Below are 19,589 nucleotides of genomic sequence, written 5' to 3' on the forward strand. Positions count from 1 at the left end.
AGAGCTTATCGAATAAACTCCTGGACTGCCAAGCAAAGGCAATTGCCTAGAGATGTGGTAATCTATTTTTCAGATAAAGAAATTAGGAATAAAATTGTGCAAAATTCCTTCAATTCTAATTTGCAATTGTATGGAAGAAAGATTTGGATTTACAAGGAACTCCCACCTAAGATATTAATGGAAAGGAAGAAATTTGGCTTTCTGGTGTCTGAGTTAAAAAGGAGAAATATTCAATTCCGGTGGGACGTCCCAGTTGGTATTATATTGAGATATCAAGGAGAAAGATACCAGTTAAATACTGTTGAAAGAGCGGAAGAATTTTATCAAAATAGGTTGAAAATGAATTTAACGTCTTCAGATATAATACAGGATAAGTAGAAGGAGCTGGAACTAAAGACAGAGACTGTACCAGATAAATTGCCTTTGGATTTATCGGATACCCCAGCTGGATTATCTACAAATTTGAGAGAAGTGCCATCTGATTTTAATGTGATGACTTATCAAGGCAAGGACAAGCATGGAAACCAATTAGAGGATATACAAGGGATAAAAAAGAAATGCGAGACACAAAAAATTAGGATGGAAGTCAAACCCACAAAAAGAAAACAAAAAAAGAAATAGGTTGTACAAAAATAGAAATTTCTAACCCAAGCAACAGTGAAGCCAGTGATTTTAAAATATGAATGATTATGTGAAAACATAGAGGAGGCGACATATTGGTTAATATCATCCTGAGGATAGTGGCAGATCTCTGCATTGCCGTAATTTTGGGACATGGAAAGAGCCTCAAATTGATGGTTTTGAATTATCTACTTTGAAACTTCTTTTTGTGTTGATAAATATATTATAATTATCTTGAATTATAAGGCAAGAGAATCACATTGGGACATGCAGAAGATCGGGTTGTTACCCAATACGATGATGGAAATTAATAATCCTGATGAAACCCACAATTATTATTATATGGAATATAATTATAATGTCACTCGGGTGGTTGTTTTTACTTTTATATATATAAGAAGATGTTTACTACTGATGGGGGCAGATATGATTGGAGATCTTGAATAAACTGTTGCATCAGCAAGCTATGTTACCCTATTATGGATGTTGGTTTTAACAATCCAGTGGAAAGACTTCAAGAAGATATTATATGGACTATAAATTTAAAGTTATTGTCTTTTCTTTTTTTATTTAGATATAATGGAATATATATATATATATATTTTTAAGTAGTGTGGGCAGTGAATTAAAGATATCAAGAATTGTTGTGTATGGTAAATTTGTAAGATAGTGGGTGAATAAGCTAGCTACAGACTGATTAGTTTAAGAAAAGGGATTTTTAAGTGATACACTTAGGGGAGTGGAGGAAATGGATAGAGTGGAATAAATGTTAAATTAGATTTTATGGGGAGCCCGCTTTGAAATGTTATTAAAGTAGGACTTATCGTATAGTTTTAAAGTGGAAGGTGGTTTTGAATTGTTGCAATAATGTATAGATATAAAACACTATTATGCTAAATTAGAAGTTATTTTATAATAGTTATAGTATAATGTGTTTGGTTTTTTTTTTGTTTTTTTTTCTCTTCTTCTTTTCTGAAATGTATGGATAAAGGGGGATTTATAATACTTTTAGTAAGTAAAGGTCAGTATTTTGAGGAGGGAGTAAGTAATCTGTTATGAATTAGGGTTTTTTTTTGTTACGAAGAAGTCACAGGGGGGGAAGGGTGGGGAGGGGGGGTTAGGGAGGGGGGGGAGGGGGGGGGAAAAGGGGGAAAAATTTGTATTTGAAAACCTTTTCAATAAAAAAAAAAAAAGCTGCTAGACTGTATGATCAAATAGGGAAGTCAAGTGCCATATCTTGAGAGAATGTGTATTTGTGGAACATTAGAAACAGAAGGCATTAGCGCATATCCTCCTATTCAGTTATCAATTATGTGCCTCAGCAAGGATTCAAATCTTACAAACACTATTCAACAGAACCATAAATGGGTCCCAAAAGATTACCTTATTTTTTTCAGGGCACAAATATAAATGTAGTCACTAGAACTGTTAAATTTATAGTCAGAGCTGTCCAATAAAGAATATGTATTATAGAACACATCGGGGATCTGAAATGTGAAACTGATAAATTCACTTAAACACACGCTGTTTCTGAACTTTAGGATTCATTTTATTATCTATCTTTGCATTCTATTTTACTTCGTGTTATTTTATCTTACTCTTTTATTTTTAGCCTATATTACCTACTATATTTTAGTCTATTTTATCTCACCATAGCCTATTTTATCACACTTCGCTTTCTTAACCTTGCCTCATTTTGTTGTATTTTACTATGGCGATGCTCATGGTTTGATATGGTAAAATCAACAAAGTATTCTGTTCCTACAATAAATTACACTAATACAAAGGATTAATTTTAGGTCAAAGAGTTGAACTTGTTAACACTTATTAAATTAGCACTTATTAGGGTAAGTTAGTAGTTATTAGAGAAATGTGGCGTTGCAGAAAAATGCTACTCAGGAAAGAAAGCTTGTTAGATATTGAAAAGCTAGACAATGCTTGATTTAAAGGCTATGCTTGCCAGACAGAGGATGAGGAGACATTCCCTTCTTTTGCTGGAGGTCTGGAAATCGTAAGTGCATCTATTGTGGGGGTTTTCAAACTGGATTTAAAGAACTATAAGAGTTGAATAGATTCCATGGGATTAAGTGTAAGGAAAAAATCCTCTCAATGAGGAATTTGGGGAGGGAAAATCCTCTCTGCTAGAGGCTAAGTCTTAATTCCTGGAGTAGAAGGTGTGCTTTTTAAAAAACATAGTCCCGTGTGGAACAGGAGTTTCTTTTCTACAAGGGAGGAACGGGGAATTTTTTTTCCACAGGTGTAGAGGAAGCAGGTTGATAACCTTGATAAAAGTCTGCAATAGCTGTTAAGAGAAAATAAAAGACAAGTCAGTCCTAGGAAAGGTGAAAGCATTCAAAATCAGTCCACCTTGATTCTGTTTAGTTGTAGGGATAGAGAAAAACTTTGGTTGATTTTCAAAATTGTTATTGCATCCTAAAACATGTTAGTAGATAGCCTGAAATCCTCTTCCTGTCTTAGCCTATCTTCAAAGATCTGACAGCAAGGAACTAAAGAAAAGGAGTTTAATCCAATGGTGGGATTCAACTTTTTTTACTATCAGTTCTGTGGCCGTGGCTTGGTGGGTGTGGCTTTGCTTGGTGGGCGTGGCCTTGGTGGTGTGGCAGGGGTAGGATACTATAAAATCTCCATTCCTACCCCACTCCAGGGAAAGGTTACTGTTAAACCTCCATTCCTTCCCCACTCCAGGGGAAGGTTACTGCAAAATCCCTATTTCCTCCCAATCAGCTGGGACTCGGGAGGTAGAGATGGGCCAGTCAGAGGTGGTATTTACCAGTTCTCTGAACTACTCAAAATTTCCACTACCGGTTCTCCAGAACTGTCAGAACCTGCTGAATACCACCTCTGGTTTAATCCCTTGCAGAGTCCCCCCCCCAAAAAAGCACTAAGATATACCACCCATTTTGATCAAGAGTGTTGGAATTTGTTGCTTTTTAAAGGCAAATTGGTTCTGCACCCTGAAAAACTTTGAAACCTCCTTATTTAGTGAGTCTCTTTCTCCCTACCCCCCACACATATGTACACAAGAATAAGTGAAAATGTCTATGATTTTTGGTGCATAAGTGAAATTTTAGTCACACTAATTCTTCTCCAGGAATCAAACTACCCGCTTCCTAAAATTTTGTGGAATTTAATATTCATGAGGCAAGCAACAGTGTTATGTCCTACACAAATTCTTCTCTATTCCAAAAATTAACATGGTTATAAAAATAAAATTCTTGAACCTATTAGTTAATCATAAACCTCAAGTCAAACATATTATTTCATTTCTACACCCTACATGAGCAATAGTTACCCATACCTGCGTAGGCTAGATTTTCTTCAGTTACCAGTTGACTGGCTTTGGTGCCATCAGTGACCAGGTTAACCACAGTTGGGGCAAAATCATTGTTTTCAGTATCTGTGAAAGGATCAACCTTGATGGGATTGGGCATCTTGGCTTCCTCTTCACTCATTTGGGAGCAGGATGTTGTGGTGCTGTGTATGTCAGGATGCTGCACTGGTGTAAATTCAGAGTATCCATGACATTGCTCCAAGTCTGAGTTGCCTGCATCCATGCTATCTGAATCTGTAGTAAGTGTAAAGAATGCAGAAAAGCCTCACATAGTCTGAGAAATTATTAAATACTGATAGAATCTCTCAAACTTCTACAAATACAATGGCCATAATTAGGCCATAAAAACATCTGGGCATTTTAATATCCTGCATGGTGGTGAGAAATATAAAATACGTTGACCATTGTTTCACATTCAATATATAGAGCAGCAAAAATCATTTACTTTGTGCAGGTTAATTTACTAACAACTGGAATAATATAGTCTTTCTAGAATCTTTAAGCCAACTATAAGCAAAGAATGTATACAATATTTCTGCATAGGAATAAATATGTTGTCCAAATATATTAATATATTGTATTTGTCAACAATTAAATGGAATAATTCCTTTATTTTTTCTTGTAGTCTTAGATGCCTTATTAAATATCCTCCAAATAATGCATGAGATATGATGATAATAAATGAGATAAATCATGTTTTACAGGTCCTGAAGGTTATAATTCACATAAAACTGAATTCAAAGCCAAAGCCTAACATAATACTTTTCTTCTTTAGTCCAGAGCACTAGTAAGATGGTTATTTTTGCATTCCAAATTACACTTGATAAATTATAGGTGATAAATCTGGGTGAGTGGCTGAAGTGATAGATTTGTCTTCATAAACTTACAGTACAAAGCCTGATTCTCCAGATGTTATTGTACTACAGTTTCTTTGCCCAGGGACTGCATTGGCTGAGAGATAATAGGAACTGTACAATTCAGCACATTTGGAAAGCCCAGATTGAAAAAGACACTTTTGGAAATAATCACAAGGTGGCAGTAGCGGACTTCCTACTTTCCTCCTAATCTTAATGCCCGAATTTAGTACAATTCCCAAGAGGCTAACTCACCAATTTTATTAGCTTGGCAGGGGGAATGTTTATGATGACGTGTTTGGCGATAGTTGCATGTGTAGTCTTCACTGAGGAAAGAACGAGGAATACTATCTGCCTGAAGGAAAAACAGGGCAAAGTGTAAAATATGGTGGAAAAAGTAATTCTGAGCAGCTAAAACAATCCAAACTCCTTATAATTATCCTAATAGTAGTCAAATAGGTCAGAAATATTTAGATATTCGTGTTTTAGAAAGAACATAAAAGTAAATTGTTCCCAACATTATGCATAAATGCATAAAATTGCTTGGGCTTTGAAGAGCTGAGTTACAATGTAGAACATCATAAAAATTATTCATTTATCGAAAGGTCTTATTTATTTAAAGGTCTTATTTATCGAATGTGACCTACTTTTGTGCCAAAAAAAGACAAACTATACTTAATTCTTCTAATACAACTCCTTTTTCATGTCAATTTAGGAACAAAGAGTTAATATGGATATCGCCTTGGTTAACCTTTTAAAAATGTTTCTCTCTAATCTTTTCTATCTTCCCATATTAGATACTCACATCTCTCAAGTTGAATGTTATCTCCAAATTGCTCCAAAAGTTATCTGAAAAGGATGGATACATATCCAAGACTTTCAGGAGATCTTCCCGGTGAATCTTATGCAAGTCACAATAAGTCAAGGCTCGCACATCTGCATTGGATTTTCCAGGTCTGGCATAGAGACTGATAGGCTCTCCAAAAATGTCATTCTTTCCTAAACAACACATGAACTCCTATTAAAGTATAGTAATTTTGCTGTTGTTATTTTGAATTAGAACAATTGTTCAGTCACTCCTTTGGCTGGTCCTTGATATCTACTGACACATTACAGTGGAAGTATTATAGGAAATTGTACAAATACAAATGGTGACTGCTTTTCATTTGCACCTAACCTTACAACTCAGATTAGGATTATAATCCATTCATATTAGAACTATTCATTAGTATTTTTAAAAATAAATATAAGAAATATAAAGTACTTGTTTCTCAGGTATCCCATAGCCTACTTATTAAAGATAGGGAAACAGTTATTTAGATTGTTGTCTCCAACTCCATTGCTCAGTGTAGAAATCCAAATTTAAGACAATTGTCTGTGTAGCCTACCACGGTGATGGGTGAATGGCTCCACAGTCAAACTGCTGGGATGCCCCCACCCCAATATAAGAATCTGCCCTTCTGTATCTTAAATCCATAGTTCTGCATCTTGTGATTTGAAAAATACTATCATATTCCCTTCCAATTATTGCATTCGATTTTTGTTTTCTAAGTGAAAAACATTACATTTGAACCAGTTAAATTTGATTCTGCCTTGTTAGGCCATTCCTTTAATCTAGCAAAATCACCTTGAATTTTATTCAACAATTCAATGATACTTTTAATGTAGTGTTCCCCCTAAAATAATAAAATGAATTTATGTGATCTACTCTGAATAAAAATAATTTTACTAGGGTTTGGCAAGAAATAAATATATATACCACTTTTAATAATTAAACTTTAAATTACAGATCAAATAAACAATGATAGAATGTTTTAACTTTATAAAATGAAAACATTTCATTTTATATAGTAAATAAGAAAAAACTGATCCCAAAGAATTTTTTTAATGTTGTTATTTATTTATTAAACAAATATGTAATTTTTATATTGGCACCTATCTTTCAAAAAAGAACCTTTATTAATGGGAAGGCTAAACTTTTTTGTATTAAATGACTTCTCCTTGCCTTAAATCAGGGGTGTCAAACTCAAGGCCTGTGAGCCAGATTTGGCTTGTGGGGTTCTTAAATCCGGCCTGTGGGGCCGGCCTGGGAATATCAAAGGACCATCCCGCAGTGCCTCTGTGAAAATGGCCCAAAAACAGGCCACGTGGGGGCCTCAGGAGGTCCATTTTCAGCCAGCAGAGTGCTGCAGGAGGACATGGAGAGCGAAAACGAGGTGTGGGGGGTCTGCATGTGTCCTCCATGCTCCATTTTGGCTGGTAAAATGCTGCAGGATGTGTCTGTCCTCTTTCCCCCTGCTCTCTGACCCCCCGCCCCTGCTGCTGGCCCGTGGAGGAGAACTACAATGCTGATCTGGCCCTCAAAGAAATCCAGTTTGACACCCTTGCCTTAAATAACCTTTTTAAAAATGTTGCTTGCAGAACAATGGCTGCAAGTTGCTGTTTGCACTTTCTATCCCAATCTAGCCATCTTGAAATAATAATCTTAGCCCATCTTATTTATTTTCATTCCTTTCCTGAATTGTAATTTTCTCCTTAAAATGACTATCAGACTCTTTTTGCTGAAATCAGAGTATTATAGCTATAGCATATTCAGAATATATTAAGCAAGTTACCAAACAAAAAATGAATTGCAATAAGGTCAGTCTGAAAAGACTTTATTGACAAATTCAATCATGATTGGTCTCTTTCTCTTTTTTTGATCAAGTCAAGGTCATGGCGATTGTCTGAAAAAAGTCCCTGCAGTTTTATTGATAGTGTTTTGAAGTGTTTTGTTTGAAAGGGCTAAGTAACTGGCCTATGATAACTGTACTAACTTGATGCCTAAAGTAGAACTTGAGCTCATAGTCCTCCAAATTTTAGCCTGTTGCTTTTAACCTTGTTTAGTTACCACAATTGGACCAGCAATTTAGTTATTAAGAGAAACAATCACAACTCTGTTTATGATCTTATTTCAGTTTTCCATGGCTTTATAGACCTGCAAAGGTCATAAATGTAAGGATTGGTCATTTTTAGCAGCAAGTAACTTTAACTTGTTGCTAAACAAGGCAGTCAGAAAATGAGAACTACTGATACATTGTTTACAGTTTCTTACAGATCAATCTCTGTATTATCTGCTCTAGAAACTTCCAGATAATCATGTCAGATTGTCTGGTTTGTGGTTTCACCATCTTCCTTTTCTCCCTTTTTGAAGGTAAGGATAAAATTTGCTCTCCATCAACTGACACTTCTTCAAGATTTCTCAATAACTATTAATGCTGCAGCCGGACCTCTGCTAGTTTCTTCAATATCCTAGAGTGCAATTCATTCGACTTTGAAGATTTAAACTCAATCAAAGTTAATATATGTTTCTATCAATCTCAGTCTTCAATCCTGCCCCTTTGTTTTTTGCAATTTGCAAAAATTGTTTTTTACAATTATTTAGTGATATACTTAGTCATTAGAGATGATTAAACCAAAATAAGAATGAACATTGCTGCCATTTCTTCTTAGCTGTTTGCCAAATGAATACACGATATATTGATTCTTTTCTTTTATATTTTGAATGTATGTAAGATTTATTTATATGTCTATATCTATAATCCATATGTATATATCTATGTTTACGTATACACACACACACACACACACACAGAGAGAGAGAGAGAGAGTATATGGATGGCTACAGGTTAAGAAGGAGAATCCATATACATATACACCAAAAATTGTACTGTTCTTGCCAGATATAGATAGGATAAAGAAGTTGCTTTTTTCAGCTTCACTATGTTGCTGGAACTGTAGTGCCCTCTCTCTTAAGGAAAAATGGAGGGATAGAGTTTACAATTTGATAGTTCCTCAATGGCCTAATGATCAACCTCTACTTGCTGCAAAGGAACCAGTGGGTTGAAATGAATCCACCTCCCCCCATTTTCTAAAACTATTCCCCATCCTGGAAAAATTTTCACCTAGAATGGCCACCACTATGTCCTCCCTGAGGATCTCAATGGAGCCACGTGAGATAAAATAAAGAGTGGTAAGGACATCTCCATAATGCACCAGGGTATCACCAGGAGGGGCATGTGTTGTCCTGAACTTCATTGCCAAGGCACGTAAGCAGCCTTTGCTAGCTCCTCCGAAGGCCTTGCAATTTTGGAGAAGGGTGCGATTGAGGTGGAGGCTGATATCAGCCTGTAGGCAATCAGGAAATCCTTTCAGCACCTGAGTGAAATAAAAACAAGCACAGATAAGCAAATGAATTCTGTGAATCTTCCTGTATCTCAAACCCCATATTATGTAGAGGAATATATTTAGGATGTGTTGGTTATATCGATGGAGAGAATTAAACTAGAAAAAGGCCATCTATAACTAAAATAAAACTAGAAGTATCAGACATTTCATGAGTTGATAAAGTATTTTCAGATTCAGTCATCACTTCCAGAAACTAAACTTCTAAGATGGAATGCTCAACTGTTAACAATTTTCATCTTGTTTCATTCCAGATAATAACATATGTCAATCTTGGAGTTATCTATCTATCTAGACCTCATACCCAGTGATAAAAAACAATTTTAATGTTAGTTGAACATTGCTCTTTTTTCCAACAATCTAACTAAAACAATCGTAAGTTAATTTAAAGACTGCTCTGACAGGTTTTTGCTCAGAAGTCAGCTATGAGAAGAAAAAGCTACATTAATATGGATTGGGAACCTGTTGCTCACAATCAGGAAAAAGGTCTACCTTAGAATCATAACTGCCATAATTGCCACCTCATTGTCCCATAGTGGCGCAGTGGTTAGAACGCAGTATTGCAGACAAACTGCCCACAGCCAGGAGTTCGATCCTGACTGGCTCAAACTTGACTTTTTTTTTTTTAATTTGATTTATATGCCGCCCTTCTCCGGAGACTCAGGGCGGCTTACAATGCGTTAAGCAATAGCCTTCATACTTTTGTATATTTATACAAAGTCAGCTTATTGCCCCTACAAACTGGGTCCTCATTTTACCTACCTTAAAAAGGATGGAAGGCTGAGTCAACCTTGAGCCTGGTGAGATTCGAACTTAGAGTAATTGCAGACAGCTAGTGTTAATCACAATGCTTTTTTAGTCTGCTGAGCCACCAGGCCCTTCTAGACTTAGCCTTCCATCCTTCTGAGGTCAGTAAAATGAGGACCAAGATTGGGGGGTAATATGCTGATTCTGTAAACCACTTAGAGAGTGCCGTAAAGCACTATGAAGCGGTATATAAGTCTAAGTGCTATTGCTATTGTTGGAATGGGGTAGCAACAAGCACAGTGGCACTAAAAGTGGTTAATTTCCAATTCACATATACCTATGAAGTGATGAGGAAAATGGAAGATTAGTCTGCTGCTATTTTCCGGTGAACATATATATTCTAATTTGATAGGTGTTTCTCCCTCATAAACTGTCATTGTAAATTGATTTATTTTCCTTCAATATCATCCATGCAATAGTGCAAATGAGGTAAAGAAATTTTATTTATATATTTGTTGATATATAATATTGAAATGGCTGCCATGTCACAAAACATGACTCTGGGTGACATAAAATGAAACCATTAAATATGTTTAAAAACAATCACTAAATACAAAAATTAAAATAATTATTAAAAGACTAGGAGGTATTAAAAAGAATGAAACTACTTCATGGGATCACCATTTCCTTGCCATCCCCAGGCCTTTTGGTGCAAACATTTTTTGAGGGACTTTTGTAAGGTCAGCAGAGATGAGGCCAGTCTCACTTCAGAAGGGCTTATTTTCCACAGGGTAGATGCCATGACAGAAAAAGCCTATTTCGTGGGCACTTGCCAGATATACAGTAATTCTTTGGCAGATGGGACCTACAACATATCTTTTTCTGATAGACTTGATGGGACAGGCAGATTATAATGGAAAGAATTGGTCCCTAAAATAAACCAGCCCCATGCCATGGAGCTTTTAAATATCAAAGTTGCACCTTGAATTGGACCTGGAAGCAATGCAGCTTGTATAACAAAGTTGTAACGTGCTGCTTTAAGGACACACACAGCTGTCCACACACTCCTGAATTCTGTTCCAGCTGAAGCCTTTGGATATTCTTCAAGGGTAGCCCCATGTAAAACACATCATAATGGTAATATATTTTTCTTTTAAATCTGAATTTTCCTTTTAAAGCTGAATTTTCTCTGAATGCAACCAGATTTCATTAATAAGAAAGACATACTCTAAATTGAAAAATATTATTAATGATTGTATCTTGTGAAATGGTTTACAACATTTATGTCTAGATTGGTCCCAACAGTATACTGAAACATACAGTAATTGTTTTCTGAAATGTTAGGATCCTCAAGTGGAATGGAACATGTAAATGCTCACGTAAGCTCCAACTCAAGGTTATTTCCAAAATTACGTTTTGCCAATATGCATATACTCCAAGAATCTAAAATTCAAGTTTTTCTGACTTACCGCATTCATGTCAATACCATTGGTGTAAGACCAGGCATGTTGAAAATATTCTTCAAGGCGTTGGCGTAGAGGATTGGGGATTTGGTGGAAACGGATGAACTCCTTGACCCTTAACATCTGGGTGTGGTAGCGAGCTGTGCCAGAGTATAGGCGCTGGATGATGGCAGAAACATTGCCAAAAATGCTAGCATACATGAGAGCTGAAACAAGAGGACAATTGTCAATATTGAGGGGTGCAGGACAGAAAGACTGTGCCCAATTGCCCAGTGCCTTTGAAAAGCACTTGTCAATTATTTCACAAAACATCAACTGAATGAGTCCCACAGTCCAGGTACCAGGCAAAATTTTATTATTGAGATGTTATAAACGTTGTGTATGTGTTGTTTGTCCTTCTACCCCATTATTCTAGAACTAAATGTTGCAGAAACCCTCTCTATAGTTGAGTTGACTGCAGTTGGACACAAATTTCCTTTCTGAAACTGAGTGGGCAATTTATCTTACTATTTGTTTATTTATTTACTTGTGTGCGTGTGTGTGTGTTTATTTTCTCTGCCATCTCCCCTGTAAGACGACTTTGGGCAGTTTATTCTAGATGGAGAATTCACCACAGGTAATTTTCCATTAACGATGGCAACTGAAATTGCCATCACTAAGTGATGCAGTCATAAAGCATGATGCTATGTGTCTTCACTGCTTAGTGACAGGAATTCTGACACTTCCACTTCCTGTTGTTGAGTGAATCACTATGGATCATTAAATGACTACATCATCACCATTTGCAACCTCCTGCCATCTTCCTCAATGTCTTTGCTTGTCAGAAGCCAGCAAAGAAGTTTGCTAATGGTGACCATGTGACTGCAGGGAAGTTGCTATGACTGGAGCACAAATGTAAGTAGCCCTCATTCAATGCCATTGCAGGTTGAACAGTTATTGCATGGCCTGACTCTTTTATGGTGATTACACCATGAAAACAAAAAGCCAAATGGGAATAACTCCCATACCGCAAGAGCTGTCGTGGGTGCACCTAGGTACACCCACATTACACCAATTCTCCGCGAGCTGCACTGGCTCCCTATCGCTCTCCGGTCACAATTCAAGGTGTTGGTTATTACCTTTAAAGCCCTACATGGCTCAGGGCCAGGGTATCTTCAAGACCACCTTCTACTGCATAGCTCCCAGCGATCGGTAAGATCCCACAGAGCTGGTCTCCTCAGGGTCCCGTCAGCTAAACAATGCCGGCTGGTGGGCCCGCGGGGGAAGGCCTTCTCTAGTGGCTGCCCCAGCTCTCTGGAACCAGTTACCTCCTGAGGTCCGGACCATCCCCACCCTATTGGCCTTCCGAAAAGCGGTGAAGATCTGGCTCTTCCGGCAGGCCTGGGGCCGTTGATCTCGCTGTTGCGATCTGGCGAGATCCGGCCATGAATGGTGTGAATGGGTTTTAATTGTTTTTAATGGTTTAACTTTTAATATTTTATATATGGTTTTTAAATGCATTGTAAGCCGCCTTGAGTCTTTGGAGAAAGGAGGCATACAAATAGAACAAATAAATAAATATTTTTTTGTCTAGCAGGGCAAACTGCTAGGTAGTTGAAGGGAGCAGAACTCCCCTTTTGACTGACTCTTTTATCATAGCTGCAGTACTACATAAACACATCTTTATCATTATAACAATTGCCTCAAGACTCTCCTAATTTCCTCCATGTTTTGTGCAACTATGGGGTTCATCCTAAGCTTTATAAAAATGCAGCAGGACATGGCAATGGAGACACATAAGCAATTTAAGGATCTCTTAAGAGGGCCAAATCATCTGACTGTTTGGTTAGGATATAACTCTTCCGTAAAGATAGAGAAGCAAGGGACTGGCATTTTCTTAGACAGCGCATGCTTTAAAAGAAATAGAGAGTTAAATACTGTGTATGCACACAGCAGTGCACATAAAGGGCAGACAACTATAAACACAGTTGTACAGACAGTTTTAATATATTGACGAAGGTCTCTTCTATACCTTTTGGATGTGTGCATGAAAGCAGATTGAATGGTTTCAAATGGATTTGATATGAACTACAGTATATTAATATGTATGGGAGTTAATTGCATACATCACACTATTTCCTCCCTTGTAACATATAGCCTCTTCCAGTGTCATCCAGCTATCATTGAGGTGATGTAAAGCCCCTCTTATAAATGAAAACCCCTGTTTCATTTATATGATTTCTGTCTATGCCAGATCTCATGTTCATATATCAAAAAAATCTCTTCTTTCTACCTACAAGACAGTACAGAAATTATTGGGATCATATGTTCTCCAAAACTTCAGGAACAGCATCTACTGACAGCAATAGAAAGAGACATTATTTCTTTTTTTTTTTGTCAGAAATATTCTTGCTCATAAAAGGATATTGGACACTATTTATAAAATGTCTCTGCTTTGGCAAGTAACCAAGAGTTCAAAATAGCCAGGGGTTCAATATGTAAGAGGCTTTGAGATTGGTCAAGTAACCAACAAATACTGATTTTGTATTCCATTATGTTGATGAATGTTAACATATTTTCAACTCTGATATTGCTGGCATTGCTGAAATTTCCAAAAGAAACTTTAAAAAAACAAACCAAGAACTATCCTTGACGAGAGGTGAAAAGTCAATCTATAGAACTAAATTTCATTAGCTCCAGATTTGGCTGAGAAAAGTGGTGCTATTCATCCTTTTATTCTATAGTAGCACAATAATGGTAGGATTAGCAATGTACTCTCTTAAATGGCTTTCATTAGTAGAAGAATCAATGAAAAGAGACCAAAGAGGCTCCAGTCCAAAACACAAAGAAATGCATAAAATATATTTGAGGACATTGGACACTGAAATGAAATGATCAATCCTGTGTTATCTATGTTTATTTGTTTAATAATTGTTTAATAAATAAAATGTGTTTTAGGATGGATTGCCTGAGTATAATTTTTCGTCGGGCCCTAAAAACTCATTTTTTTCAACTAGCTGGTCTGTCCTGATTTTAGGGTTAGTTTTAAAATTTTTAAAATTTTAATATTTATTTTAATTGACAAGTTTTAAATTATGAGCCAAATTTATAAATTATCTTAATTTTATTTTAATTGTGATGTTTGTATAGATGTTTTTTATCTGGCTGTTCACCGCCCTGAGTCCGAAAGGAGAAGGGCGGTATAGAAATGCGAATAAATAAATAAATAAATAAATAAATAAATAATATTCATAGAAATAATGTTGGGGATAACATTGGGGATAATTGAAAAGATCTGTAAGGCAGTTGCTGGAAATATTTATTTGTTTGTTTATTTTGTATCCTCCCTAACTCAAGGCAGTGAACACATCCAACACACATTCCTCCTCCTATTTTCTCCATAATAATAGGAAATAAGATGAGTTGGATTGAGAGTGACTGGCCCAAGGTCACCCAGCTGGCTTTCATGGCTAAGGCAGAACTCAAACTTATCAAAGTTTTTAGTATCATTCTCAGACAAGGCAAATAAGATTGAGAAATTGAGTTATTTTATTGGAGATACTACATGACAGTTAACATTCTGGGGTCCTTGGTACTCTCTGAGCTTGGTTGAAAATTAAAATTCTCCATGGTAACCTTACTACCTTGATAATGAAGAAAATCCTCAAATATTTTGGTCATTTTGAACATTATGAATAGTTCAAATTGTTTATATAGTGCTGTCATGACCTAGTCCTAAAGGTGCTTTTTCAGGAGGCAACTTGTTTTTTCTTTGAAGATTTTTCACTTCTCATTCAAGAAGCTTCTTCAGCTCTGACTGGATGGTGGGGAATAGAAGGATTTATTTGCAGACAGCTGGTCATTTGCATTCTTTTAGAGAGTCGTTGAGGCTACTTGGAGGCTTATCTGTGTCTTCACCTGAGCAGTGTAAATGGGTTTGGAGCCTTCTTGGCTGCAGGATATTTTCTGCCCTGTACTGAAGACAGGCACAGGCTGTTGGACCTCAATGACTCTCCAAGTGGCCTCAATAACTCTCTAATGCAAATGACCAGTTGTCTGCGAGAAATATAAATCCTTCTATTCCCCACCATCTAGTCAGAGCTGAAGAAGCTTCTTGGATGAAAAGTGAAACATCTTCAAAGAAAAAACAAGAAAGTCCAGTTGTCTCCTGAAAAAATACCTTTTGGATAACCTGATGTGGATGACTGAGAATCTCAGTCATGATTTAATAGTTTTACTCAAATGAGGAAGAAGAGAAAGCATCATAAAAAGCAGAAACTGTCTCATGGTTTTCATGGTTTTCATCCTGCCCCAAAAGTTACTATTCTAGTCTACAAGCTTCCTCAACAAACTTTCATGATCGCCCACATTTATGTTTTTATGGATGAATGATAATTGGATGGATCCATGATTTTGGAGGACTTGAAGGATTTCTTGTTGCTGAATGCTGGATATTGGGGTTGCTTGGTGATGCCAGTTTTCAGCTAGATGTCTCTTATTATTATAGAAGAAAATGGCTGCCCCATCCTACAGTACATTAAGTATTTTGCTATATCATAGAAGGGACACCTTCACTGCATCAAAAATAGTGATCTGACAACAAGAATGATTAATGTTAGGTAATAATGTCTGGATACACATAAGAGCAGTGACTTTATGTGCAATAGTACAAAGGGCATAACCTGTAGCTGATGACATATCTACTAAAATATTTTGAGAAGCCAGTTTTATAGTCCCTTTGCCTATCATATGGTAGAAAAGTCTTTCCTTGTAGAAATCATTTCTTGCCTCTATGAAGTTAAGCATCCAAAAATGAGATTATGACTTTTCTCACAAGTTACCCGTATTTGAAGAAAGGATAAGATTGAGAAACTGGATCCTGCTGGTCCAAATTTGTGAATGCCACAAACTGGCAGACATCCAGGTTATTTATTATGCCTTACAGCAGTAGAAAGACACTATGAGTACCATGCATGTAATAAATATCCACAGAGCTAAAGAAAACCGAGAAGGGACAATTGGAACCGATAAGGTATCCTGCTCATCATGAATTACAAATATTTGTAGAGATATACTATAGTTTGATGGAAATAGGAAAAAGGTGCATTCATGAGAATTGCCAAGCATTGTTTTTCCTGAAGGAATAAAATATATATACTAGTGTGACCATACATGTCTCAAGATCAAGTAAAACCACTAACATTCAGAAAAGGATGTCCTCTTTTGGTATAATAAAATAACAGGAGAAGAACTGTTATGTTGGATTCAGTGTCTGAGTTATGAGCTAAAGGAATAAACCATCTATTTAATATTTATTCAGATGGTAATATGAAAGTACAATCTTTTTCCAGGTAGGTATCTTCCCTTGTCCCTTGTGTACTTGACAGAGAAGTTTTGTTAATTACCTGGATTGGCTAAAGTTTTTTTGTGTTGGAAATTGGGCATACAATACATGCTCAGTCCCAAAGTGGAAGATTTGAGATGCTAGCTGTAAGGCTTGAGCTACAATAATTAATTGACCATAGTTATCCTAGGAGTATGACAACTGGCATTGAAGGAATTCTTGCCAGAAAAGGACCAAAATCAAGATCCTTTAGCTATTTATATTAAGCAGCCATATAGATAAAATTGTTAGGTTTGATGGATCTAGCCCAATAACACTCTATACAAAATGATTGCCTTATCAAAGTTGTTTATTCAAAGATGCATATATGGTTTAAATCTATGAATACATCCTTAACTGACCTTTGTCCTTTCCTTGCAGATGTGTGTCTGGAACTACTGGGTGACCACGTGGGAGCAGTCTTTTATACTCAGAACTTTAAGGTAAGGTGGGACTATGGGGATAATGGGTTGTGTGGTTGAGTTAACCCTTGCAGGGTAGTACGCAATAGGGACACAAGCAAGTTAGACATTTCACCTGACAAAAATTGAATGTGACTGTATAGAACTGCATGCTAAGACTGCTAATTGTTGGAAACCACTCTTTAACTATGAAGCCAAGAGTCTTAGCAATGTTCCAGATAGTGGCAAATCCTCAAAAGTTGAAAAGATGATTAGATCCCTATCAGAACCAAGTAGAATAACTCAAATCAGAGACTGAGATTTGAGACTGAAATCTGAGGACCACGTATCATTTTGGTCAATGCTTCTTATGGTTTTCCTAATCCACAGCATGACTGATGGAGTACTTACTCTTCATTTCTTGAATCTCAGGGCAGAAGTAACCTTAAGAAACAAGTGGAAGTGTCACAACCAAGACAAGGGTCAGATCAATGAAATCTGGGTCTAGGGCAGAAATGAAATGCAAGAGAGCATCTCAGACATGAATCTCCCACATTCTCATGAAAATAAAGGGAAGGAGGGAGAAAGAACATTCAGAATATATACTTATATACTTTTATAATAAAAGTATTATTAGCTTAGATGTCTTTAGTTTCCAGGTTTGATTCATCTTGAATGGATGACAGTTACATACTTGCTCAATGTCAGTCACCAGCTGAACCAGTTTTGGTCTAGTTTAGGGAGGAGATACAACTACTAGACATGAAGGGGAGGACACATCCATCAGTGATATGATAGACTGAGCATCCTTCAATGATATAATAATGAAGCATTCAGAATGGAGGCATAATAAATATTTTGAGAAGCTGTTTTGACAGTTGAGCATAAGAAGTGCCTGATATAGAGGCTTGAAATACTAGTTTCCAAAGACAGTTGTGATGTATTATGTGGAAAATGTATGACAATATGTGCAGGGGACTGCACAATTGTTCTCTGCTAGACACAGAGGAAAACACACACACACACACACATTCCTAAACAGAAAATGTCTATGACAGGGAGTTTACTCCCACAGTAATTCCAAGGGGAAAGTCTCCAGGTGAAAGTTGAGGGGGAATTCTCAGATAAACATTGACCTGATCTTGCTAAAAAGTTATAACAACAAAAATAATTACATCATCACCATCATCATCATTAAAAACAAATCAAAAATTCAAGAACTCAACATTACCTGAGAAGAAAAATGTTGTTATGAGTGGAAAAGATGAACTGAGATATTTTGTACTACTTCTGTTAAGTGTAGCAGCATATGCAATGGGCAGTATAGTCCTGTTCTAAGCTTGGCTTTAGAATGTACTGAAAAAAGTCATCTGCGTATGGGAAAATCCACATGCCTGATGCAGAGATCATGAATAAATGTGGATACTAACCTGTATTTGTGTAGTAACTATATGGGCCAAACTTTTGTTTTGTGCTCATAATTGCTATATGCTACTGTGTGAATTCTTTCTCACCTTCCTTTGCAGAAGCTGAGAACTGAAAACAGCCTAGATGTAGCTGGTTCTTCCTATGCTGATTCCTTCAAGCTATTTATGGTGATTTAGCTATCTGCCCCAGTGGATATCACCAACACTGTATCTCAAAGGAAGAGCAGACTTTGGACTCATGCCAAGAAATCTCAGAAATGTTTGGAAGAAATGTTTAAAGAAAAATGAAATGTTGCTATTGCTGAGAGGGAGATACAATTAAATTTACAGAGAAGGTTCAGAAGCACTTACCGCCAATTAGCATGACGCAGATGGAAAAAATCTTTTCAGAGTTGGTATTGGGTGAGACATTGCCAAAGCCCACACTGGTAAGACTACTGAATGTGAAGTAGAGGGCAGTCACGTATTTATCTTTGATGGAAGGGCCAGACGAGAGGTCACTGTTATTGTAGGGTTTGCCAATCTGGTCACCAAGGTTGTCCAGCCATCCAATCTTATGCTTCATATATGGCCGCTCCACATTGCCAATAGCATACCAAATGCAGGCTAGCCAATGGGCAATGAGAGCAAATGTGCACATGAGCAGAAAGAGTACAGCAGCCCCATATTCTGAATAGCGGTCCAACTTGCGGGCCACTCTCACTAAGCGTAAGAGTCGTGCAGTCTTTAGAAGCCCTATCAGAGTTGTTGTCTAGAGAGAGAAAAAAGAAAGAAAGCGTGCAGAAAGCAAAGAACAAACAATGAATTAGTGGCAGGGCGTCTGGATTTTATTTCCATCTTTAATATGAATCAACCTAAAATATGCATAAAATGTCATACTTGCCTTGCAAATGCATTCTTCTTTTTTTTTTTTTAAGAAAGAGGAAAAAAGCCTAAAGAGGAAATATTTTCCAGATACTCTCCATAATGTCATTTAAAATACAGTGCATTATCTGTATGCATTTTTTTTGTTGCATTTTAAGGCACCTATGTGATTTTATGAGAAGTTACTATTATTCTCTAATAGCAATTCCTTAAGGTCAGAATTTTCTAAGATTTTTAACTCCAGAAAAATGATATCTACCCCAACATAAGCTGT

General features: G+C 36.7%; 1 protein-coding gene and 1 long non-coding RNA gene across 3 annotated transcripts in view; one reads left to right on the plus strand and one right to left on the minus strand.

Moving 5' to 3' along the window:
* The window catches only part of KCNH6 (potassium voltage-gated channel subfamily H member 6), a 111,192-nt gene that overhangs the window by 14,087 nt on the left and 77,516 nt on the right, over positions 1 to 19,589 (minus strand). The window contains exons 6-12 of one of the 2 annotated variants that reach the window (XM_087892282.1): positions 18,803 to 19,202; positions 11,268 to 11,467; positions 8,772 to 9,024; positions 5,633 to 5,826; positions 5,083 to 5,182; positions 3,941 to 4,207; positions 2,769 to 2,923 (exon numbers count right to left, since the gene is read on the minus strand). In XM_087892282.1, coding sequence (XP_087748408.1) covers positions 2,844 to 2,923; positions 3,941 to 4,207; positions 5,083 to 5,182; positions 5,633 to 5,826; positions 8,772 to 9,024; positions 11,268 to 11,467; positions 18,803 to 19,202 — 1,494 coding nt within the window. In that variant the 3' untranslated portion in view covers positions 2,769 to 2,843. Of the gene's footprint in view, positions 1 to 2,768; positions 2,924 to 3,940; positions 4,208 to 5,082; positions 5,183 to 5,632; positions 5,827 to 8,771; positions 9,025 to 11,267; positions 11,468 to 18,802; positions 19,203 to 19,589 lie in introns of those variants that run through there. The other variant, XM_060691736.2, reaches the window with a different exon arrangement.
* Positions 5,625 to 8,287, plus strand: LOC117664818 (uncharacterized). The gene is made up of 2 exons (XR_004591179.2): positions 5,625 to 5,781; positions 8,021 to 8,287. It is a non-coding gene; the product is annotated as an uncharacterized LOC117664818 (long non-coding RNA).

Source organism: Pantherophis guttatus, chromosome 4 (genome assembly GCF_059756535.1).
Source record: "Pantherophis guttatus breed Tessera chromosome 4, ASM5975653v1, whole genome shotgun sequence".
Classification (NCBI taxonomy): Eukaryota; Metazoa; Chordata; class Lepidosauria; order Squamata; family Colubridae; genus Pantherophis; species Pantherophis guttatus.